Consider the following 26347-nt stretch of genomic DNA (forward strand, 5'->3'; position numbering starts at 1 on the left):
GAAAGGAGCAAGTCAGAAGACAGAAGTATCTTTAATTTAAAATGCCTTCATTTAAGATTACTAGTTTGAAAACAGTGTTGACAGAAATTCTTGCTGCTCTAAACCCCCTGTTAGGAAGAGCATTAAAAGCTTGGGTAGGGGCTAGGGCTGTAGCTCAGTGATAGGGCGTTTGCCTAGCACATATGAGGCACTGGGTTTAATCCTCAACACCACATGAAAAAATAAATAAAATAAAGGTATTGTGTCAATCTATAACTAAAAATATTTTTTTTTAAAAAAAGCTCCAGTAAATCTAACATGGTCTGGAGAAGCAAGTATATAAGGATGTATACTCTAGGATTTTTTTTATTTTTATTGTGGAAATACTAAAACATATGAAAGTAAAGAATAAAATGATCCCTTATATATCATCCAGCTTCTGCCCTTTCCAACTCCTAGCCAGTACACTTGACTCATGTTTTCTCACTCATCCTAGCTTATTTGGAGACAAATGTCAGATGATACATTATTTTATCAATAAAAATTTTAGTAAGATGACTTCTTTTAAAATATGATCATTATTGCATCTTTTAAAAACTATCATTGATTCCTTTATCATCAAATATCAGGTCAAAATTTCCCCAATTTTTAAAAAGTAGTTCAAGTCCTTGAGTCCCCACATGACCATCTTTCTTCTGTTTATCTCCATAAGGTGCGAAAGGCTCTACGAAGTGCAGAGGCCTATGAAAATTTCCTGCGTTGTCTTGTTATCTTTAACCAGGAGGTGATTTCTCGGGCTGAACTTGTGCAGCTAGTCTCTCCTTTTCTGGGGTAAGTAAAGTGAGGTACTTAACCCCTGATTCTGATAAGAAAATAAAGTAATAATTGATTTGTGAGAGTATATGATAGGCAAAGTTGATTTAATTGAGATAAGTCAATTGACTCAAATGCCAGTGTTGAGTTCTAAGAGATCTTCTAATCTAACTCTAGAGATTAGAAATTAGGCAGAGTGTACATTGAAATATTTATCCACAAATGGCCAAGACTAGTTGTCTCCTGATTCTCTAACAAAGTGCTTGATGTTTGTAGAGACAAATCTTTCCCAGGTTCTAGAATCTTGACTATATTTAACAACCTAAGAATTATGTGAACCCTGAAGCAATATTCTTGATAAAAAAAAAAGGCTGGTTATTGCCTAGTTTCAGTGCAAATCTTCCATTAGCACCTTAATTGATCTGAGAGCATTCTATAACAGGAAACCAAATGCTTAGAACCGGTGTTTCTTAGGAAGTAATTGTCAATGGCATTTGTTTCTGGTAGCAGAGTTCTGACCCAACCCCAAATAGTGGAAGTCTTACCTTGGGATTACTATATCATGGCTCTAATTGCTTACCAGTTTTTGGTTTGATTCTTCAGGAAATTCCCTGAATTGTTTAATTGGTTTAAAAACTTTCTGGGCTATAAGGAATCTGTACATCTGGAAACCTTTCCGAAGGAACGAGCCACAGAGGGCATTGCCATGGAGATAGATTATGCCTCATGTAAACGGCTTGGCTCTAGCTATCGAGCCTTGCCTAAGAGTTACCAGCAGCCCAAGTGTACAGGACGGACTCCTCTCTGTAAAGAGGTAAGGATCAGCCCTGAATTCTTAGCTTCCTTCAGAAGAGAGCAGTGGTACCAGGGCTTAAGGATTTATCTGGATAATAGAATTAAGAACCTTCTCCAAGCTGGGAACAGTGGCTTATACCTGCAGTCCCAGTGATGCTAAAGGCTGAGATGGGGGATTGCAAGTTCAAAACCAGTCTCAGCAATTTAGCAAGACCTGGCTCAAAAAATGCAAAGGACTGGGGATGTAACTCAGTGGTAGAGCACCAATTCTCAGTACCCCCCAAAAGAGCCTCTATTTTTTGAGAATGCTTAATCACCAGAAAGCTTTTGTTAGGTTTGCTACAGTCTCTCTTTTTCTACCCGAAGGTTTTAAATGACCTTAGTACCCCCCAAAAGAGCCTCTATTTATTGAGAATGGTTAATCACCAGAAAGCTTTTGTTAGGTTTACAGTCTCTCTTTTTCTACCCGAAGGTTTTAAATGATACCTGGGTTTCCTTTCCATCATGGTCTGAAGACTCCACCTTTGTTAGTTCTAAGAAGACTCAGTATGAAGAACATATTTATCGTTGTGAAGATGAGCGCTTTGAGGTAATACACTCGTTTGTCATTTGAAGTTTGTGGAAATGGGAGATACTAAGTGAAAGGATATCTTAAATATGATATGTGAAGGTTGGCTATTTTAAGATCAGAGAACCAGAGACTCACATTCTTCTGTGGTAAATGCTTATACTGATAGTAGCTATGCTTTCTGCATTTTGTCTAATGTATTAGAAAAAAAATTTTATATGTATCTGTAAAATTAGTATCTTAAGATCTATATTGCTTTCTTGAAGTTGTTTTGAAAGATTTATATTTTTAAGTTCTCTGTATTGTTATGCTTAGCCTGGTATCTTGGTATGGTTAGCAAACCAATTCTACTGTGGGAACTGGAATTCTGCCAGGTGGGGTGGCACACACCTGTAATTCCAGTGATTTGGGAAGCTGAGGCAGGAGGATTGCAAGTACCAGGCCAGCCCCATCAATTTAGCAAGGCTATAAGCAACTTAGTAAGACCCATTCTCAAAAAAGGACTGGGGATGTGGCTAGTGGTTACATGCCCTTGGGTTCAATCCTGGTTTTTTTTTTATTGTTGTTGTTGTTGTTGTTTTAAGGTGTGAATTCTTCACTCATGTAATTCATATTGATTTGGCTTCTCTGGAAAGAAAATTAAGTTGGGGGCTTTATGTGTTAAAGTAGTTGGGAAGGAGTGAGCTAGAGTTTAAATTAGTGAGTTAGTAAAATGCTATTATATTAGGAGAGGACTACTGAAATAAAATCAAATCCCCATTATTCAGATTGAAGTCTACTTATGCTACTGTCAAGGGAAGTACATATGTATATCTTTACAGATGTAAAATTAAGTATATCCAGTTTAGTGTACATTGAGTGGCTCTGCTAATTCATATGGATAGGAGATATCTTTTTCAACAAGGAACCACATATTGCCTGGCTACTGGCAAGTGGTTGGCCATCTTTAGCCTCAGGATTTATGAAGAGTGTCAGCCATTTGCAGAAAATTCAATCATGATAGGTCTTAACTTCCATGGGGAGTTGTTTGTTGTTGTTGTTGTTGTTTTGTTTTATTTGCTGTACTGGGGATTAAATCCAGGACCTTGGGCAAGCTAGGCAAACATTCGAGCACTGAGCCACATTCCCAGCACCCATGGGGACTTTCATCAAACTACAGAAAGCATTTCTTTATTACCTATGTTAGCAAGGTCAGATGACTTGGAAAACATAAGTGCCAGCAGTTCAGTTACAATAAGTCGTTCCTTTTCTTTCTCAACTGTTAACGCCTGCAAACGAGAGGCAACATCTTCATTTTCCATTTATGACTCTAAGGGCAAAGGAGAAGAAGTGTGGCTTGTTGGGTGTGTGTATATGCTTCGAATTTGGCAGAATAGACTATTTGAAGGAGTGTTGCAACTCCCAAATCTCAGTGACTTAGAAAAACAGAAGGCTTATTTATCATGCTATGTTGTGTTTTCATGTTTAACAGTGGATTTTGCTCATGAGAATTACTTAGGGACCTATGCTAACAGTGCTACTATTTTGAATGCTAGTCCCTAGAATGAAGAGAGCTCAGAAGGACCTCACACACCTAAATGTTCCAGTCTTGAAATAATAAACATTGCTTCTCACCTCATCACAGCTCATTTACCAGAAGTAGTTATATTACCCTATCTAATCATCTAGGAGCCAGGAAGATTGGGGAGGGCAGAGAGCTAGAAATACTTGATGCCTGCTGCAGTCCCCAAAATAAGAGAATTTAGGAAACACTAGTCCCTTGAGACTATTAATTCGCTTTTTTAGAATTTCTTATTTAGAGATTCTTTTTTTAAGCTTGGGGAAAAGATATTTAAATGTTGCCAGGACAGGTAGGTTGTTGCCTAAGAATAAGTGCCAGCAGTTCAGTAACAATTTAAGTGGCTACCCATAGATAGAACCATGGGTAGAACTCTCAGTTTTGGGAGTTGTTTTTTGTTTGTTTGTTTGTTTGTTTGTTTTAACTGTAACAGGTCTTAGCAATTTAGGAAGGTTCAGAGAGAATTTTCAATGAAATTGCCTTTTAAATCCCTCTCACCTAAGATTAGCAATTCTAAGCATACTGTGGTGGTGGTGGTGGTGGTGGTGATGGTGGTGATAATAATGATAATAGGAATAATAATAACTACTACTCCATTTTTATTGGATTTGTGTGTGTGTGTGCGCAGTGTTGGAAATCTTGGCTGTTTCTTGTTTGCCAGGCATTGTGTTAAACACTCTACATGGATCATATCATTTACTCAAAAAAAAACAAACAAAAAAACAAAAAAACACTTCATGAGAGTAGTAGGTGTTTTAATCCATATTTGGCTAGTATGACAGATTCAAATCCAGAGTGTTTTGACTCCCTACTTTATTCTCCCAACCACTGCTCTATTCTGGTTTAGATCCTGACACCTTTGTCTTCCTCTTTAGCTTGATGTAGTTTTAGAGACCAATCTAGCAACAATCCGAGTTCTAGAAGCAATACAGAAAAAGCTTTCCCGATTGTCTGCTGAGGAACAAGCCAAATTTCGCCTGGATAACACACTTGGGGGTACTTCGGAAGTCATCCATCGAAAAGCACTCCAGAGGATATATGCTGATAAAGCGGCTGACATCATTGATGGTCTGAGGAAAAATCCCTCCATTGCTGTTCCTATTGTCCTTAAAAGGTACCCAGGCAAATGTGCCCTTCGTGCTTTAGTATGTTTCAGTGTCTCATTAAATAAGGCTCTTAATTTTCAATCTGATTGTCCCATGAGACCTCCAATGTGCTCCAGCTCTGGTGTTTGGATATCAGGCGCACGGGTTGGATAGTAGAACTTCTTTTGGGGGTTCTGTGTAACCAACATTAAAGAACAAATCTTGAAAGTTTATAGTGGAGTGCTTTGTGTGTACAGTTGAAGGGTTTTATCATTTTTAGTTAATGAGCTTAAAGAGATGGGGTTCTCACTATGTTGCCCAGTCCAGCATCAAACTCCTGGGGGCAAGTGTTCCTCCTGCCTTAGCCTTCCAAATAGCTAAGATTACAGGTAGGCACCTTGGCCATCTCGGGAGTGTTTAGATTTAAAATATAAAAAGAACAAAGAAGGAAACAAGTATCTGTATTCCTGCCACTGAGGATTAACTACTGTAAATGTCTTAATTCAGCTTTTAATAAAAAAAGTCACTTTGTCATTATAAAATCTGATACATGCTCATTATGAAAAAGGACCTCATTTACTGTTTTTGCCAAGAATATCTTACTTCTTATAGCTAAGCTAACAAGCTTCCATGTCAGACTTAGGTGTAAAGGAGCAACATGTTATGCCCACCTAAGTCCAGGCATTAGTGCAGGAGGCTGAGCCCCCCTGTGCTCTAAGTCTAAAGCACTCTTGCCCACACTAATTCTTTTATTAGTAACTGACTCTCCTTTCAATGTCACCTGGTAAAAGTTAATTCTGGTTTGCTACACAGTTCACAGATACCCAGCTTTTTATTTTTTTACCTAGGGTTTCCCCTCAAGATCTGACACAAATTGATTATTCTTCTTACCAGTAGCATGTAACTTCTGGCTTTTGAGACATAGTGTATTTTTTACTTGTAGTGTTTTTTTGGTTTTTATTCTTCTGGAGCATTAGAATTAGTTGTTCTGGTTGCAGTTTTGTAGACTGTCCAAATGAACATTTTTGTGCAAGTTCTCTGCTCTTGTACTTTGTATTTTCTTTAGCATTAGTAAACATTAGTCATGTAATAGAGAAATAGGTTTAACCTTGTTTTAGCTGGCCAAGGAAAAGAACCATGTTTTCAAAGAATACTTAATGATCTACTACTGTGTGCCATAGTGTGGAATGTTTTCTTAAAAAAAAAAAAAAAAAAAAATTATGGTGCTGGGTATTGAGCCCTGGGCCTTACACATGTTAGGCAGGTGCTCTATCACTAAGCTACACCTACAGTCCTTGAAATGCTTTCTGAGAATTAACTGTTCTGGGTAAGATTTCTGACTTGGGAAAATTACTTCCCTGAAGTAAGTTTTGAATGAGTATTTTTCTTTTTTAATAAAATTCAAGATTGGTTTGATGTTATCTCAAATTGTCAATAATCTTGAAAGACCTTGCATCTTTGACTTTTGAAAGAAAGTAAGCCTGCCATCTTTCTTATTTTGAAACCCTCTGAATCCCCACATATTGTTTCCACCCCTTTTCTGACCCCCACTAGGTTGAAGATGAAAGAGGAAGAATGGCGAGAAGCTCAGAGAGGCTTTAACAAGGTGTGGCGAGAGCAAAACGAGAAATACTACTTGAAGTCTCTGGACCACCAGGGCATCAACTTTAAACAAAATGACACCAAGGTCCTGAGGTCTAAGAGCTTACTCAATGAGATTGAGAGTATTTATGATGAGGTGAGCTGAGGGTTCTGCATCTGAAGAGACTCCAGTCTTCATGTTCAGCATAGCTTTGATTTTTGGAAATTACTTTTGTTATAGGAAAGTGATACCCTCCAAGACCTGCCAGGTCTTGGTTCATGGCTGTCATAACCTTTTATATTCCCGATCCTACCATTTTAAACTTAAGCCTTACCCTTATACTTACAGTTTCACTAGTTTCAGATTTTACCTCATGCCTTCGTCCTCCCACTCCTTCCACCATATATTTCCCTCAAACAATGCCTTGTATTCATATTCATATAGATCATTTCAACCTCAGCTACAACCTAAAAACTTATCATTGACCTCAACTCTTTTTAATTCTTGTTTACTTAGCACACTTATCAGTACTATAAATAGTACTAGGAGCTACAATACAGAGATGAATTCTAAGAAATTAATTCTTTCTGTGAGCTTATAGTCTTAGGAAATAGAAATGCAGTACAGTGGGAATTCTTAGAAATTGTCTATGTTCCTGAGTTTTAAAAATAATAGTAAATGAGCCCTTACATAATCTTAACCTATCCATGTTTTTTCAGTGTAATATTATCACCCTCCCCCACCCCCACCCCCCCAGATTATTTTGTGAGTCCCAGTCCTCATTGTATCCTGCACAGATACTAATCCAGAATTGTAAAAGATGGTTCTAATTCTATCCCATTATCCCTTAAGTCATATTTTTGCATCAAACACATCTTCACGTTACCTATTTGTTTCTGGAAGAGGCACAGAAATTATTGTTCAGGTCAGTCCTTAATTTTAGGATTAGTTAACCACTGTGGTTGTTAATGGAATGTACTACTTGTGAGTCTTGTAGGTTTGTGGATATAAACATGTCACACAATACTTTTGTCTCTCCCATCAGAGGCAAGAGCAGGCTACAGAAGAGAATGCTGGTGTACCTGTTGGTCCACACCTCTCACTGGCCTATGAAGACAAACAGATACTGGAAGATGCTGCTGCTCTGATTATCCATCATGTGAAGAGGCAAACAGGCATTCAGAAGGAGGACAAGTATAAAATCAAGCAAATCATGCATCATTTCATTCCAGATCTGCTCTTTGCTCAGAGAGGTGATCTTTCTGATGTAGAGGAGGAGGAAGAAGAAGAGATGGATGTAGATGAAGCCACAGGGGCAGCCAAGAAGCACAATGGTGTTGGGGGCAGTCCCCCTAAGTCAAAGCTATTATTTAGTAACACAGCAGCTCAAAAGTTAAGAGGGATGGATGAAGTATACAACCTTTTCTATGTCAATAACAACTGGTATATATTTATGCGACTACACCAGATTCTGTGTTTGAGGCTGCTGCGCATTTGTTCCCAAGCTGAACGGCAAATCGAAGAAGAAAACCGAGAGCGAGAGTGGGAACGTGAAGTGCTAGGCATAAAGCGAGACAAGAGTGAGAGCCCTGCCATCCAGTTACGGCTCAAAGAACCTAGTGAGTGCCTAGACTGTTGGTTCACAGAGGATATGTGGGATTGGGGACCTCATTACCTAGTTATACTTGGTAGTGCTTTCTTTTATGCATAGAGTACAGGCCATATTTGAACTAGGTTCAAATCCTACCTCTCCAGTTTACTTTAACACAGCGAACCTATTTACTTCATAAATGGAGGCACTAAGTGTTGCCTTATGGACTTGCTAGGAAATAAGAAAATATGCATAGCACACTGCTTGGATCATAGACAGTGCACCAATTGTTGGTACTGTAGACACACTGGGGACAGGAGATCAACTGCCCAAGTGGTAAATCTCAGGGTTACTTCATAATGTACAGACAACAGAGACTTCAATTTCACACCAAGAAAGTACATCAGTTCCTAGTTAATCATGCCTAAGACAGATGGGAATTTTCTCAGATGTGTGAGAATGGACTTCTCTTTAGTGGGGTTCATGGCTCATTCCTAATAAGTAGGAATAGTTTCTGAAAAGGAGATTGTAATACAGGTGGTGTGAGGCATAGTAGAATAAAAATAAAGACAGAAAATTCAAGAAAAGGAAAATAAGGGAGTGTTAATGAAGCCACCATATAACAGTTCAGTTCATAAATTAGGTACTTGACCTGTGAGCCAAAAACTTTTTCATGAGGCCTTTTTACTGGGTTCTTCAGGAAATAGAAAATCTGAGGAGTGAGGGATGGTGGTGGTGTTCTTTTTAATGGGTGCTATTGTAGGAATCCCATGAATGGCCCCAATTTTCTGTGTACTAAAAATCTAATAATAATGGGAATTAATTCTAAAAGCCCTTATCTGAATTAATCCTAGTTTCAAAAAGAATTTTGGACCGAGTGTAATGATTCCTCTGCTTGGATAGAAATTAGAGATATAATGGCCTAATTCTGGCTTGAGACATGACTTAACCTGATTTTTAAAGTATAGTTTTGTCTTGTGATAGTGCCATCCCTCAAACTGGTTGTAATCTGAGGTAATTCAAGTCAGTTCCTTCTTTTACATAGTAATTGTACTGTTGTGCTTATCCATAATGATTTCATCCCACCTCCAAAAATGAAGATAGATCAGTTTTGCTATTAACTTGCTTTGTTTTGGTGGGAGTACTGGGGATTGAAGTAAGGGCAACCACTGAGACACATCTCCAGCCGTATTTTAATTTTTTTTTCATTTTTAGTCATTTTTTAAAAAAATTTTTTTAGTTGTAGTTGGACACAATACCTTTATTTTAAAATATTTTTATGTGGTGCTGAGGATAGAACCCAGGGCCTCGCTCGTGCTAGGCGAGTGATCTACTGCTGAGCCACAACCCCAGTCCCATTTTTAGTCATTCTTTTGGAAGTGCAACATGTATACAAAGATGTAAGCAAATCGGAATTGTACAGCTCAATGAGTTTTTCTAGTGAACACCTTTGTTTTCAAGAAAGAGAATGTAACCAAGAACTCGGTAGCTTCTTTGTGCCACTATCTTAGAGAATAGGTTTTGAACTTTAATGGGCTTATTTTAGTAAGCTCAAGAGAGCTTTTACTGTTCTTTGTGCCCTCTGCTAGTTGCCAGATGTCTCTTTAGTGATAAGTAAGATTCATTCTAGCTAGAGGTTGACAGTGATTCATGTGGGGCAAGTACAGATCATTTATTGCAATTTTCGAAGTACAATGTTGCAAATCCATTTTTAAAGAAAAGGACTTTTGACAAATGCAGATTACTTCATTATTCATAGAGGATTTAATTTGTACTTCTGTTCTGAAGCGATTTCCCAGTGCTAGTGTGCGAACAGTGTGTGTCTTTTCTCAAATATATTTCATGTTTCATTGAAGTAGCTTTATGAGCAAATAATTGCTGTGAGGAATGCTCTTCTGCAGGCTAGAGAAATAACTTCTTTGAAGGCCCTTCTCCCCTGGTGTATTTTGTTCTATCAAGAAGAACCCAGCAGTGCTATAAAGTATCTTTCTGGCACAGTCAATCAGAAGTTAGAAGTCACTGTTGAAGTTGCAGAGTCACTGTCCTTTCATAGCCAGCACTGGTGATTATAGCCACCTGTCAGATTTCATCTCAAGTCTGCTGTGGGTTGAATGAATATGTTTTGAATATCTAGTATTTATTTGCCTTTTCAAATACTGTTTGGGCCAGCTGTGGGATTTTTCCCTGCCCTCTGTCCTTGATCTTTTCTTAGCAGGGTAAGACCTCACCTATCTTATCTCTCCCACAGTGGATGTTGATGTAGAAGATTATTACCCAGCTTTCCTGGACATGGTGCGGAGCCTGCTTGATGGCAACATAGACTCATCACAGTATGAAGATTCACTGAGAGAGATGTTCACCATTCACGCCTACATTGCCTTTACTATGGACAAACTTATCCAGAGCATCGTCAGACAGGTGAGGGCATGGTGGAGGTTAGTGCTTGTGAGGGAAAAAGTTCTTACCTAAAAGAAAGGCAAGATTTCTGTAGGAAAAGGAAAGGCAGTTTGTTCAAATAACAGTGTTTATAAATGCATCATTCTGAAATGGAAAGGGCAGGGTTAAGATGAAGTCTGATTTCACATGTTAACAAAGTGTGGTTAATCCAGCCTCAGAATTGGCTCCATTATTCTCGAGTGTGCCCTCACAGTAGTGTATACCCTCCTCAGACCCTTGCTTCCTTGCCACATGTACAGAGTACAGAGATCCAAAGGCCAGCTCCCTGCCCTCCTATTCTTTCTCTTGTTTGTGAGGAGTCAGCAGTGTATAATATTATCTCATTCATGGATGCTAATTCTGTGTACTTGCTTGTATTTTATATGAAACCAAGAAGGGTTTCATATAAAATCTTTTTCAATATTTTGCCCATTTTACCCATCTTGAGTTTTACTCCACATTACACATTTGATTGGTTTTATGTTTTGTTCTTGAAAGTTTGTAAATAAGTGGTTTTTTACAATAATATCTGTAACAAATACCTCGTAATATATGGTCAAGTTTTTTACTTCTTGGCTTGAGCTCCCAGAGAGATCAGGGTCGGTGGATACATAACTTTTGGAAAGTAAAACCTGGAAAAAGCAAATAGTAATTCTAACCCTAGAACCCACACTGCCACTATATAAGGAAAAGGCTTATTGTTCAGTTTTCTCTTGGGATAAAATGTTGAATCCTTTGTGAAGTTACCCATATTTTTGACTTGATTTTGGAAAGATGCATGTCTCTATACCCCTCCCACAATATCAAAGAATAGGAAGAAAGCTTCGTATGACTGAATCTTGGGTCTTAGAAAAAGTTGTCTTCCTCAAAGTTGAAGAAATTGTCGGGCCCTACCATAATGGTGACTGACAGACATCGTTACATAGATACAGTCAGCTATGCTCACAATTTCTGAAAAACAAACTGTCAATCCCTTAAATATATATAAAATGATAACTCCAGTTACCTGTTTCTGCTTACAAGTTTGAGTTTGCTATAGCAAGGAATAAAGTTTCATAACCACCAGCACAACAACTTTCAAAGAAAGCCAGTAAAACTTTTTATAAGCCTTATAAGCCTGAGGTTTTGGTACACATACTGTCTCAACCTTTTTTTTTTTTTTTTTTTTTTAAGGAAACAGTTTTCCTTCAGAACACCTCAAATCAGTGAGGTGTTTTTTTGTTTATTTTGTTTGTTTTTTTTCTTTTTATACTGGTGATTGAACTCAGGGACACTTGACCACTGAGCCACATCCCCAGCCCTATTTTTATTTAGAGACAGGGTCTTACTGAGTTGTTTAGCCCCTCGCTTTTTGCTGAGGCTGGCTTTGCGTGGTCCTCCTGACTCCACCTCCCAAGCTACAGGAAGTGCATCACCGCACCTGGGTCAAATCAGTGAGGTGTTGGGTTTTGTTTTTTTTTAATATTTTTTAGTTGTCAGTGGACCTTTATTTTATTTATTTATATGCAGTTCAATTATCATGAGAATTGAACCCAGTGCCTCACACATGCTAGACAAGTGCTCTACCACTGAACCACAACCCCAGACCCACAAATCAGTGAGTTTTTAAAGCCATGTTTGTTTGTCATCTTAACAGGAAGCATCGCTTCTCTCATTCTCTTTTTCTCACTTGGTGTTCTCCTAGAGTACATTGCTAACTGGAGGTTAGAACATGTTTCATGGTCAAGCCATACATTTTTCTTACCTTTTCCAGACTGACTTGAGAGGGAATAGTTTTTAAGTATACAATAGGCAGTCTCACAATCTATAAGTACAGAATTCAGAATATGATCATACCATGTGAGGGCAAGACTAGGAAGTTTTTCTTCTCTCCTGGATCCCTTCATCCTGGCCATTTGCTTCTTTCTCATGTTTCTCTACAGATGAATGTTCAGCATGTACAGCCTTCTCCACTCCTCTTAGACTTGCCAGAAAAGCCTTTGGCCCCAGCCTTTCAAGTAGCTGCTCCTCTGTAAAAAGTTGACATAATACTTTCCGAGTGTCATTTCAAATTACCAGGAGAGAGAACATGGCCAGCCTTCAAGGGTGGGGAAAAGTGGGGATACCCAGTTGTCTCTGGATTTGTAGTGCTACCCTTTCCAAAGATGCAGGGTAGGGCCAGATACAAAAAGAGGATATAAATAGAGACTCATTGACAGTCTTTTTTTTTGTACCAGAGACTTAACTCAGGGGCACTAACTACTGAGCCACATCCCCAGTCCTTTTTATTATTTTGAGGCAGGGTTTTGCTAAATTGTGTAGAGCCTTGCTAAGTTGCTGAGGCTGATCTCAAACTTGAGATCCTCCAATCTCAGCCTCCTGAATTGCTGGGATTACAGGCATGCATAACATATGGTGACACCCAGCTAATTTAGTCTATTTTAATAAGAAAGTAATTAACTGAAAGCATCTGCATATTAGAAAGAGATCAGTCTTTTGACATACTTTTTCACCCTGCTTTTTAATTCTCTTATACACTGTATGTTAAGCTTTTAATTGTGTAACCAAATCAGTGTTATTTTAATAATAATATCAGAATCCTTTATATCAACTTATTGTAATTTATGTAATCATCTGCAGTTGCCCCTTCTTCCTCCCTCAAACCACTCTTCTGACTCTGCCTTGTGTCCAGTTATCTACAAATACCTACTTGTCATTTTAAGACTATTTAGTGTTAAAAATGAGTCGTCATAGTTACCTCAAAAAGAACATTAGGGGGCTGGAGTTGTGCCTCAGTGGTAGAGCGCTTGCCTAGTATGTGTGAGGCCCTGGGTTCGATCCTCAGCACCACAAATAAAGGTATTGTGTGCAACTACAACTAAAAAATAAATAAATATTTTTTTAAAAATAGAATATTAGGACTTCCTTTCCATCCTGCTTTTTTTTTTTTTTTTTTTTTTTTTTTTTTGAGAACTAAATAAGAATATATATGAAGACAGTGGCAGGATTTGTGGCTCGATGATAGAATACTTGCCTAGCATGTGTGAGGCACTGAGTTTGATTCTTCACACTGCATATAAATAAATAAATAATAAAAGTCTTTCAACAATTTAAAAAATATTTTAAAAAGGATATGTATGAAGACAAATTGTAAATAATAGAAAGTGCTAATAAAAATGAGCCAAAGCTGGGCACAGTGGTATACTCCTATAAGCCCAGCGACTTGGGAGGCTTAGGCAGGATTGCAAATTCATCGGGAACCTCAGCAATTTAGTGAGGCCCTAAGCAACTCAGACCTTATCTTAAAATAGAACCCTTGGATTCAATTCCTAGTACAAAAAAAAAAAAAAGAAGAAGAAAAGGTGCCAGTCCACACACCTAAAATCCCAGCAACTCTGTAGACAGGATTGCAAGTTCCGGGCCAGCTTTAGCAACTTGGTGAGACTCTTGTCTCAAAAAATAAAAAGGGCCAAGGGTACAGCTCCATGGTAGAGCACCCCTGGGTTCAATCCTTAGTACTCCAATGAAAAACTAAAAGAGCCATGGAAAAATTCTTAAAGATCCTTAGAATTATATTTAGGTTTTTTTTTTGTTGGTGGTGATTGAACCCAGAAGCATGATAGGTAAGTGCTCTACCACTGAGTTGTACCCCCAGTCCTGTTTTTGCTTTTAAATAAAGTTGTACTTATGAATCACTAATAAAGTTGCAGACTTTCACTTGGTTACTCTTCAAGAAAATGATAACAGTGCTTCTGTGTGATTAATTATTAAAAATTACCAATCAAAACCCTCAGTTTTCTAGTTGAGTGACTAGATTATAGGGAGAAATATTTTTTTGGTTTACTGATGACTTGTCCTTGCTTGATTCCAGCTGCAGCACATTGTCAGTGATGAGATTTGTGTGCAGGTGACTGACCTTTATCTGGCAGAAAACAATAATGGGGCCACTGGGGGCCAGCTAAACACACAGACTTCAAGGAGCCTCCTAGAGTCAACCTATCAGCGGAAGGCAGAGCAGCTTATGTCAGATGAGAACTGCTTCAAGGTGAGAGTTGATCATGTGACCAGGCCTTTGTTGGTAACTGAAGTTATTAGGGCTGTACCAAAATTCAAAGTGCAGTATTTTAACCAAGTGATTTTCCTCCTGGAACTCTTAATGGTCTCATCAGAAGAAATACAAAGAACATGGAAAGGTAGAAGTAGTCATCTCCCCTGACAATCTAGTTTTGTTCTTTCCTTTGTTTTTTTTTTTTTTTTTTTTTTTTTTTTTTAGTTTTCGGCAGACACAACATCTTTTGTTTGTATGTGGTGCTGGGGATCGAACCCAGGCCGCACACATGCCAGGCGAGCGTGCTACCGCTTGAGCCACATCCCCAGCCCCTTTACTGTGTTTTTTAAAAATGAGGTCTATAGGGTGGTTTTTTGTTGTTGTTGTTTATGGTTTTAGGGTGTTTGTTTGTTTGGGGGAGGTACGGGGGATTGAACTCAGGGGCACTCAACCACTCTGCCACACTCCCAGCCCTATTTTGTACAGAGTCTCACTGAGTTGCTTAGCACCTTGCTGTTGCTGAGGCTGGCTGTGTCTCCTCCTCCTGTCTGAGTCTCCCAAGCCACTGGGATTATTATGTTTTATTTTTACTATTTTGTATTCTGCTTTTACTGTTAACTTTTTTCATCTAATGCTTTGTAAATATATGTACACATATTTTTGTTGTTGTTGTTTTGCAGTGGTGAGGATTAAACCCATGGGTTTGTATATGCTAGGCAAATACTCTCTAACAAGTTACCTTACCAGAACTGTACTTTTTTTGGGGGGGGGCTGTACATATTTTTGAAGAATGTTCAAACCAGATGTGATGGCACATGCCTGTAATCCCAGCAACTCAGGAGGCTGGGGCAATAGGATTGCAAGTTTAAGGCCAGTCTCATCAACTTACTGAGACCCTATTTCAAAATTTAAAAATAAAAAAGGCTGAGGCTGTGGCTCAGTTGTAAAGTACCCCTAGGTTCAATCCCAGTACCTAAAAATAAAAAAGTAATTATTAGACAACCATAATGACTTATTTCCAGAAATAATTATTGATAACATTTGCAGACTGCTTGCTTGAATTTTGTTTGTTTTGGAGTACTGGTGGTTGAACCCAATGACCCAATGAGGCTTTGCCACTGGACTAGATCTCTGTCCGCCGCCTGCCCCCCCTTTTAAAGACAGTGCCTCACTAATTTGCTGAGGCTGATCTTGATTGAATTTGCCATCTCCCTGCCTCAGCTCAGTGGTCAAGCACCCTGGATTTAATCTCCAGTACCAACACACCCGCTTCTCCAAAATAAAACAAAACAACAACAACAAAAAAAAAAACACCCCAAAATGACTATCAAGCTTGCTGGAATTACAGTGTGTGTGCCACCATGTCCAGCTTCAATGTATATTTAGAAAGCACTCATACTAAGCAAAGTGTACTGTAATTTATTTTGCTCAGTTGACAATAACGATACCTGGGTCTTCAACATCTTAAATAATCTTAAGAGAACCTAGAATTTCAAGAACTTCAAATGCAATTTATGACATTGTAACAAAACACTTTTTTGGTACTGGGGATTTACCACTGAGCCACATCCCTATCCCTTTTTAAAATTTTTTATTTTGAGACAGGATTTCACTAAGTTGCTTGGGGCCTCCTAAGTTACTGAGACTGGCCTTGAACTTGAGATCTCCAGTCTTGCCTCCTGAGCTGCTGAGATTACAGGCTTGCACCACCATACCTGACACAAAAATACTTCTTTAGCATTTTATTTTAAACACCATAGACTTGTTTACATGTTTGTATGAAGTCTTGGAAGTGGGATTATCAATCAAATGGGCATATGTTTTTTTTCCCCTGATGGACACAAATCTCTTTTGGTGTGGGGGGGAACCCAGGACTTCACCCATGCTAGGCAGGCTACATCCTACCTCTAAGCTACATCCCAGTCCAAAATACTTGTTTTTTAAAGCATTCTTAATGGCTATTATTATTTTTATTATTTATTATTTTAGCTAATTCAAGAAGTACCTATTTAATTTTGCTAGTAGCAAGATTGGACTTTTTGTTGTTGTTTATTTGTTTGTTTTTTAATCAATGGCCTCTCAAATTTTGAGTATCTTCCTCAGCTCTTCAGTTAAAACAAAATCTTAGAACTTTATTTCCTCCCCAACTCCCCGAGCTTCAGATGTTAATAGCTTTGGCAATTACCGATTAAAAAAAAAAAATCTCTGATAAAATCAAGATTTTTGTTATTGTTTATACTTTGACTTCTTATTTTCAGCTTATGTTCATTCAGAGCCAAGGCCAGGTTCAGTTGACCATTGAGCTTTTGGACACAGAAGAGGAAAACTCAGATGATCCTGTGGAAGCAGAGGTATGGGCAAGTGTATTATAGATCCTGTATGCCAAGCAGAACTGGCACATCCTGAGCGTGCCTTATGGCCCTGTCTTCTAGAAGACCAAAGCTCCTGAGGTCTTTTTGAGGGATCAGAATGCTTAAGGTGAAGGTCATTCCAGCCATGTTTTCAGCTAAAGAGAATGGCTGACTGCTGTGGATGTTTAAGGTTGATGGCAGTCTCATCTTACCCTCAGTGAAGCCATGTCTCCTGAGAAATCATGGTTGGCATCTTTGCTGTTTTTCATAAAGTATAAGAAACAACAAATGAGATGTTATTGTCATTATCTTGACTCTTTGTTTCATGTTAATTTTTATTAGGCTAGGTGAAGCCAGAAATTGTAAATTCATAGAATTGACAGAATGATGTGATTATTATAGTTGGTCTGGCAGGTAAGATAAAATTATCTGTGGGGAAATAAAACACGCTAGTGAGCCAATTTCTACTCATTTGTGATTTCTATTGGTATTGGGGATTAAACCTGAGGGTGCTCTACCACTGAACTATACCCCAAGCCCTTTTTATTTTTTGAGGCAGGGTCTCCCTAAATTGCTGAGGCTGTCCTTGAACTTGCAATCCTCCTTCCTTAGCCTCCCTGATGGTATTACAGATGTGTATCACTATGCCCAGCCCCATTTATGACTTCTGATAACTTAAGCATATCAGAGAAACTTGTCATCTTACTGGGTAACAGAACTTATTTTTCATTTTGTTTTTGTGGTACTAATTCTAGGGCCTCTTACATTGTAGGAAGTGTTCTGCCACTGAGCTGCATCCACAACACTTTTAATTTTTTATTTTAAAACACTACCTGGCTAAGTTGTCCAGGCTGGCCTAGAATTTGCGATCCTCCTTCCTCAGCCTCCCTAGTAATTGGAATTAGGTGTATGCCACTATGCTTGGCTTTGAAATTTTTTAAATCTAAGAATTATATTGAGTAGCAAACATGTCATTGGGGAAAAGTTTGGTTTTGTCTGATTTTAATCTTGACATGTACAGTTAGTCATAGAATTGACTAAACTGCTTGATGAGGATGTTGCTCAGTGTTTGATTCCCCTCCACTTCCATTTTGTGTTTTTCATCCTAGAGATGGTCAGATTATGTAGAACGATATATGAATTCTGATACTACCTCTCCTGAACTTCGTGAACATCTGGCACAGAAACCAGTATTTCTTCCAAGGTGAGTGCACCAAGTCACCAGTTGGCAATCTATACTTGTGCACAGTTGAGGATTAGAGAGTTAAATCAGATTTGGGTTTTCATGTATTCTTGTTTATTCTATGTGCTGAGGATGCTAAATTCAAGGTTTGTGTGTCTATAGCAATACATACTTACCTGGAGCATGCCTCAGAGCATTAGGGAGGTGAGAGTTTTAAAGAATTAGCAGTAACTTCCCTGCACTGAATGGGTTATTGGAGTCTGCAAAGTTTGGTGATTGATCAGGAGGACTCAGCACGTAGTTATACCTTTAACTAGGTTTTATTACATCAAGAAATTATAAGTAAAATCGGCAAAGGGAAAAGGTGTCTGTGGCAAAGTTGGAGGAAAAGGCCCAAGCTTCCAAGAGTCCTCTCCCAGTGTTGTCACATTAGACACTTTTAATTTTTCTAATAATATATGTGAAATGCAGTCTACCAGGGAAGCTCATTAAAGCCTCGATGTCAGGGTTTTATTGAGTGCCAATTATGTAGGTGCCCTCTTTCAGACATGTACCAAAATCCCAGATTCAGAAGAAAAGCAAATTTGGGGCATAAATCCCAGTTTGTATAATTAGTAGGTATGTTGGGCCACTGCATGATTTTTGGAAGCAACTGAAGATCTTCCCAAATCCTAGATGCCACACTCAAGCCAAGGGCCAAACTTCTAAGCAGGCATTCCAAAGGATAGCAGTCTTAGAGCTGCTGTGTTAACACTTTTTGGCATAGAATTTTTATTTATTTATTTATTTAAACATTTATTTTTTAGTTATAGATGTATCCAATATCTATTTTTATGTGGTGCTGAGGATAGAACCCAGTGCCTCATGCATGCTAGGCAAGCACTCTACCACTGAGCCACAACCCTAGCCCTGGTATAGAATTTTAAATCCTCCCCCTATATTCAGGCAAATTGTAATGGTGATCTTCTAAGTATGAAAATGATATTTTAGCTGGGCATCTGTGGTATAGGCCTATAATCCCAGCAGTTTAGAAGGCTGAGGCAGGAGGATAGCAAGTTTAAGGCCAACCTCAGCAATATATGAAAGCTTTGTCTCAAAAATAGAAAGGGCGAGGGACATATAGCTCATTGGTAGAGTAACCCTAGATTCAGTTTTTAGTGCTAGAAGGAAGGAGGGGAGGAGATAAGGAAAAAAGGAGAGAACAATATTTCAGAAGTTAGAAAATAGATAGAATGGGAAATTTAGAATTGAAATCTTACATTACTAAAAAAGTAGTATTCCAGGGCTAGGGATATAGCTCAGACGGTACAGTGTTTGCCTCGCATGCACAAGGCCCTGGGTTCAATCCCTAGCACTACCAAAAAAAAAAAAAAGTAGTAGTATTCCCTCACTATTGGACTACTCCTAACAAGAACATGGAAAAGAGTACCTGCCGTTTTCCCTACTCATTGATTCATTTAGCAGAGTTTGATTAATTACTGTGTGCCAGTATCCTTTCAACAAAACAGACATGGAGTCTGTGTGACAGAAACATACAGTGGTGTATTTTACACCAGATTTGAAGATTTTTGTGTTCATACTGTGAGAACAATAGAAACTGATAAAATTATTCTAGGAGTAGGACAATGAAAATGTATAGAAACTTAAGCCTAAAACTTTGGTTTGTTTTCTTTTCTTTCTTTCTTAAGGACATTCTAACAGTGTTTAACTTCAGGAGACTTTGAAATGCTTTACAATAAAAACTGTTTTCCTTAATTAGTAGAATTAAGTAGAAGTAGAATCTGTGTTGTCAGAAGTTAATTCTCATATTCCTGAGCTACTGGGAGATAAAATCATAGAATAGGATCCTCACTTCTGCCTACCAAAAATGTAAGGCAAAGTGTACATTTTAGTGTTGCACAACCATTAAGACCATATAATTTTAGGCACTGATAAGTTAAATGATAGAAAAAGGTGCCTCTCATTATAGGAATTTAAAATTGGCTGTTTATAAAATAAATGATGAAGTAACTGGTTACAGGTCAAACAGCCTATGTACGGTACAATCAGCAAATGGAGTCAAAAGGATCACATAAAACATATTGTCCTCCCCCTTTTTTTTTCCCCCAAACATCAAAAACTAACTCAGAATTGCTCTTTTAATTATTATATCTATTAGTTTATACTTCCATCTGAAAATAATATTTGAATGGAACACATTTGAATAGCTCATACAGCACATGTTTTCTATGAAGTTTAATAACTCGTCAGGCAATGCTTAGGTTTAGGCAAATGTTAAGAATTGCAATGAGCAACATCTTATGAATTTCAAGATAACACTGTTTTTTTGTTTGTTTGGTTTTTTCCCCAAATATGGACTAAAGGTAAAATCTAAAAGAACGTATATAGTAAAAAATAAAAAAAAAAACAACTTTTTTTTTTTTTTTTTTTTTTTTTGGTATCCAGGTACACACTTTCAGTAAGCTATATTCCCACCCTTTTTATTTTTTAACAGGATCTTGCTAGGTTGCCAAAGCTGGTCTAGAACTTGTGATTCTCCTGCCTCCTCCCAAAAAAATCCTCTGGGATTTTAGGTGTGTGTCACCATACCTGCCGTTAAAAAAAAAAAAAAGCATTTTCTAATTTAAAAGACATGTAGTAAATATAGACGTGAATTAAATGCTAAAAATTTTACCTCCTTACACACAAACCAAATCAGAATAAACACAACTTTTTTTTTTGTCCTGGTGATTGAACCCATTGGCATTTTTACCATTGAGCTACATCCCCAGCCCTGATTTATTTTTTATTTTGAGACAGGGTGTAAGTTGCGTAGGGCCTCACTAAATTGCTGAGGTAGGCCTGAAGGGGGATTATACTGATAATAATTACTGTATTAGAAACCAAAACTGAAGATTGTTTAAAATGTTTAATTCACTAATTCAAAACAAAATTGGTGGAGTAATATTGTTTATTATTCTGCAAATCTCTTATGTCTGGCTTAATAAAACAGCTGAATTTCTATCTGCTTCTATATTCAATCAGTTGTATTAAATAAGTGGAGAAAATCTGGCTTGACACACATATCTAGCTGGAAAAGGACTGTTTTCATAGAATTGTAATATTCTTTGAGATGACAACAAAACTTAAAAATTTCATAAAGGTTAGTGCAATATTAATGCAAATATCAATGAGTTTTTCATATAATTATGTGAAAATCCTTTGATTTATCTTATACCTTGAAGGAATTTTTTTTTTTTCATTCATGATTTCATAACTTCACGTGATTGGTTATTTGGAAGATACTAGTTTACTGAGTTATTCACAAAATACTCTATTTTATATTATAGTATATATTATGTATATACTATATATAGTATTATTTTATATAATATTATATTTTATACACATTTTATACCCCACCCCCAAAGGCACGCTCACTAATGCTGCCACTGATTTCATCAAGCACATTTTGTAGTTTTGCCTGAAAATTTAAATCTTAACATTGATTGCAAATATGTTCAAAGGTCCTTGAGAGTGTTGGGCATGGTGGTGCACACCTGTAATCCCTATGACTCGGGAGGCTGAGGCAGGAGGATTTTGAGTTCAAAGCCAGCCTCAGCAAAAGAAAAGCGAAGTCCTAAGCAACTCAACAAGACCCTGTCTCTAAATAAACTACAAGAAAGGGCTGGGGATGTGGCTCAGTGGTCCTGGGTTCAATCCCCAATACCAAAAAAAAAAAAGTCCTTGACATAAGCATTACTATCGGATGGAAATCATGTTTACAAAGATCATCTTCACTGAAACAATGTTTTTAATAGCAAACTATGGGAAACAAAACCATTGTCTACCTGATAACCTGTCTTCACTGAATGTTGTTGAGAATTAGGCTAAAAACACTACTCCCCCACTCCTTTTGCATCCATTGATGTTGTAAATATTTTCATTCCTACCTATTTAAAATGGCAATGGGTATAAGCTATCTTTCGGGAAAAAAATTAAAAATGGGCCTTCAAATTATTTTCTATTATGTGGTTAAGTTATTACTCTGTAGTAGTTAAAGAGAATGAAAAAGCTTGGGATGGTGGTGACATCTGCCAGCACAGCTACTCAGGGGGCTGGTGTAGAGGATCACAAGTTTGAGGTCTCAGCCACTTAGTGAGACCCTGTCTCAAAAAAATAAAAAGGACTAGAAGGCATATATCAGTGATAGAGCACCCATGGGTTTAATTCCCAGTACCAGGAAGGGAGGGAGGGAGGGAGTGAAAGAAAGAAATCTATGTAGTAAAATTAAAAAAAAAAAAAATCATGACAGTAAGAAAAAAGTTGAATAAAATATATAGTATGATCATATTTTGTCATTTGAAAAACATCCTAGTTGAGTGTGATGATTGACAATTGCTACTTTTTTAAATTCTGTGTATCTTTGCCATTTAACTTTTTATTTTATTTTACAATAAAACCTTTGAACATTTTTTAATACAGGTAACTAAAATTGTGAAAAGTGCTCTGAAGGCATATAATAAGAAAAGCTCATTTGGTGTAGAAGTTATAGAAATCTACATCTGGATGAACTTTCATCCTACAGGCATTTTCTGCTTTGCAGGAATCTTCGAAGGATCCGTAAGTGTCAGCGTGGTCGAGAACAACAGGAAAAGGAAGGGAAAGAAGGAAACAGCAAAAAGACCATGGAGAATGTGGATAGCCTGGATAAGCTGGAGTGTAGGTTCAAACTCAATTCCTATAAGATGGTTTATGTGATCAAGTCAGAGGACTACATGTATCGAAGAACTGCCTTGCTCCGGGCTCATCAGGTGAGAACCAGTAACAAATTTCTCTTCTTAGCCATGAGTGGGCTGGGGGTGGGGGGAGGTTCTGATTGTTTTCTTCTCTTTTTAAAAACCTCTTCTTCCTTGTTCTGATCATGATGACATACGCCTGTAATCCCAGTGACTCAGGAAGTTGAGGCAGGAGGATCACAAGTTCAAAGTCAGTCTCAGCAACTTAGCAGGCCCTGTCTGAAAATATAAAATAGATGTGGCTCAGTGGTTAAGTGCCCTGGGTTCAATCCCTGATAACAGGGGAAGAAAAGGGGGGGAAGAAAAAAAAAACTCTTCTTAAAAACTAAGAAGTGTTGGGTAAGCAGGTACATTAGTTTGCTAAGGATTTTGTAGTGGAGTACCCCAAACTGTGTGAATTAAAGAACAGAAATTTAACCTGGGCGCAGTGGCACACACCCATAATCCCAGCAGCTCTAGAGGCTTGAGACAAGAGGATCACAAGATAAAAGCCAGCCTCAGCAAAAGCGAGGCAACTAAGCAACTCAGTGAGACCCTGTCTCTAAATAACATAAAAATAGTGCTGGGGATGTGGCTCAGTCGTTGAGTGCCCCTGAGTTTAATCTTTGGTACATCCTTATCTTGAAGTTCTGGAGGTTAGAAGTTCAATATTAGTGTATCAGCAGGATTGGTTCTTTCTGAAGACTGAAAGGGAAAATAGCTTCTTGTGTTCAGCTGGCAATTGTTGGTGTTTCTGGATCTTTGTGTTTTTTTCCTGGGTGCAATATCTGTATCCAGATATATCCTAACTAGGGAATGGGACTTAGGATATATCTGGACTTAAACATAGGAATTTTGGGATGTATGGTTTAACCCATAAAAGCAAATACCTGATTCCACATTCTAGTGAAGCTCTTCCCAGTATTTACCTTTCAAATGGTTTTTGATCTTTTGTTTGCATGGATCCTCTCTGTTTTCACATTCTGTTGACATTGTGCTACCTTCCTGATGAATTATGTACTGAGTATTGTGCCAGGCCCTGGGACATAACCATGAAGTAGAGCAAATGTGGTATTATGACATGTGCTACTAGGGACACAAACCAGATGAAGGGCTCAAGGGACTGACATGCAGTCCTTGCTTTGTTGGAGATTTCTGTAAGGAGGTGAGGTTCAAGGCCTGAACAATGTAAGGAGCCAGTGTGGTGAAGAGTTGAGGGAGAAGTTTTTTCTATTCAAAGAAAATGTCCACTACTTCAAGGCACAAATAAGAAGTAGGCTACTAGGGTAGCAGTGGAATTGTACAAATTAGATTGTAGATAAAATTTGGAGATAGAATTGACAAGATGTGGTGGTGAGTCAAATGTGGAGGTAAATGAAGAGGCATCAAGGATGCCTGGTTAATTTGGGGAATTTTTTGTTGTTATTCTTAAATTGAAAGTTCAGCAATATACACCTGTTTACAGGAAGGGATTGTTCAGTTTGGAGGTAAAGCAGACTGTGGAACTGTTAAGTTGGAAGGGACTACAGAACATTCAAGGTAGACATGTAGGGCAAGCAATTTAATGTATTTTCTCATGGCACCGAGTATAGCTGCTTGTCTCTAATTCAGATTTTTCAGGGAGCTGAGCTATGCTTTTCATATGGATACCAGTGAAGATCTGTGCCTAGACTCTGCTGGCCAGAGTAGGGTAATAATGGTAAATGGAGAGTGAGATTTAAGACCTTCACTTTGCACTGTATGTCATAGAAATAGATCTCCATGCTGATAGAAAAGACTTAACAGCAAGAGCTCATTATTTCTTATCTGAGGTACATTAGAAACAGCATGTCTGAATTCAAATGCAAATTTGTGTCTGAAGAATATAGCTCAGTGGTAGAACTAAGTTAACATGTGTGAGATCTTGGGTTTGATCACTCAACACTACAAACAAAAAAGGGGGGGGCAGATTTGTGGGACTAAGTAAATTTTGTATTGTTAACAAATTCCCCAGGTGATACTGATGTATACTAAAATTGAGACGTATTATGCTTACTCTGCCCAGGTGCTGTATTGGTAATTCTTCAGAAGTTTTATGGGTTTCCATCTCCTTATAGTGCTCTTACGTTCTTTTCTCTTTTAACAGAAAATATCTATTGCCTTCTTTTTTTTTTTTTCCCTACTTAATTTTTAGCCAGTAATATCTAAGAGCCCACATCTTCCTTCTGCTACTTTAAGACAAAATTGAACTTTGTATTTAAGGGATTTTTTGGTTATGCTGCTTCTTTTTTTTTTTCTTTTCCTTTTTTCTGTTTTATAGTCCCATGAGCGTGTAAGCAAGCGTCTACATCAGAGGTTCCAGGCCTGGGTAGATAAATGGACCAAGGAACATGTGCCCCGTGAAATGGCAGCGGAGACCAGCAAGTGGCTCATGGGTGAGGGGCTGGAGGGCCTGGTGCCCTGTACCACCACCTGTGACACAGAGACCCTGCACTTTGTGAGCATTAACAAGTATCGTGTCAAATACGGCACAGTATTCAAAGCCCCTTAACTGCAAAACCAGAGAAGATAACTTGAGGGGGGGGTGTGTGTGTGTGTACGCGCGCGTGTGCGCGCTCATGCTCACACACACTGAAGAAGAAAGGACAATGCCTTTCAAGCCTCACTGGTCTCCCTGAGACATGGCCACTGATGCAAGCTGGCACCAAGTAGGATGCACATAAGGAATGTGAATACCATACAAAGCTTGAGCTGGCATTTTTCCCAGGGGATTTCTGAGTATTAGCCTGCCCTGGAGGGGAAGGAAGTCCATGCAAGCACAGAGATAATGTGGCTTGCTTGCACACACCAGCAGAGCTACGAATAGTCTCCTGACCTTCGATGAGAAAACCGGATGCTGTTCACATTTTGACTGGATGAAAGTGCATTTACAAAACAGATTGGGGAAGGACTTAACAGTCAAATGGATTGTAACTATTGATGGTCAGCACTCCTCTTCATTCCCTCCAAAAAGGAAAAAAAGGCTGGATCTGGCTTTTTTTTTTTTTTTCTTCTTCTTCTTTCCTCCTGGTCACTTGAGCACATCTAAAATCACCCATTAGGTTTTTATCTGGGACTCACAGTTTGGCTTAGGGATTAATCATCTTGTGGATTTGATTCCTGACAAATCCCTTGCTGCCCACCCTTTCTCTCTCCTCTGGTTCTCAACTTCAACAAGTTCAAATCAGTTGTCCTTTTTAGCTCCCGTGGAACTGTTTTGTACCTGCTCCTTTACTAGTCTACCCTAGTGCCATCCACCAGCTTTACTCTGACACACATGCACACACACACAATTTTAACTTGTTTTTTTTTTCTTTTTTTGTAAATAATGTACATACTGTCAATTTTTTATTAAAAGAAATATGCTTTGATGTGCTAGCATAATTGCTCTAGCTTCTTGTGTACCATAGTACTATGTGGCTTCAGATTTAGAACCTATGAACAGATGTATAAGACATTTATTACACTTTTTACCAAAGGGAGTTACCATTGTAGTACTTTTGTGTAAAACTTTGTCTTCTCCTTCACCTCCAACTTTTTCTTTTCTTTTTTTTCCTCTTTTTCTTTTTCTTTTCTTTTCTTTCTTTTTTTTTTTTTTTTTTTT

General features: G+C 38.1%; 1 protein-coding gene across 2 annotated transcripts in view; it reads left to right on the forward strand.

Annotated features, from left to right (window-relative positions):
• Positions 1 to 26221, forward strand: part of Sin3a (SIN3 transcription regulator family member A) — a 42204-nt gene extending 15983 nt beyond the window's left edge. The window contains exons 9-20 of one of the 2 annotated variants that reach the window (XM_015480392.2): positions 692 to 810; positions 1396 to 1606; positions 2060 to 2176; positions 4589 to 4827; positions 6353 to 6536; positions 7426 to 7999; positions 10220 to 10389; positions 14258 to 14431; positions 16693 to 16785; positions 17895 to 17989; positions 22536 to 22761; positions 25025 to 26221. In XM_015480392.2, the coding sequence (XP_015335878.1) occupies positions 692 to 810; positions 1396 to 1606; positions 2060 to 2176; positions 4589 to 4827; positions 6353 to 6536; positions 7426 to 7999; positions 10220 to 10389; positions 14258 to 14431; positions 16693 to 16785; positions 17895 to 17989; positions 22536 to 22761; positions 25025 to 25255 (2433 nt within the window). In that variant the 3' untranslated portion in view covers positions 25256 to 26221. The remainder of the gene's footprint in view (positions 1 to 691; positions 811 to 1395; positions 1607 to 2059; positions 2177 to 4588; positions 4828 to 6352; positions 6537 to 7425; positions 8000 to 10219; positions 10390 to 14257; positions 14432 to 16692; positions 16786 to 17894; positions 17990 to 22535; positions 22762 to 25024) is intronic. The other variant, XM_015480393.2, reaches the window with a different exon arrangement.
• The last annotated feature ends 126 nt before the right edge of the window (positions 26222 to 26347 follow it).

This window comes from Marmota marmota, unplaced genomic scaffold (genome assembly GCF_001458135.2).
Source record: "Marmota marmota marmota unplaced genomic scaffold, marMar, whole genome shotgun sequence".
In the NCBI taxonomy this organism is placed as follows: Eukaryota; Metazoa; Chordata; class Mammalia; order Rodentia; family Sciuridae; genus Marmota; species Marmota marmota.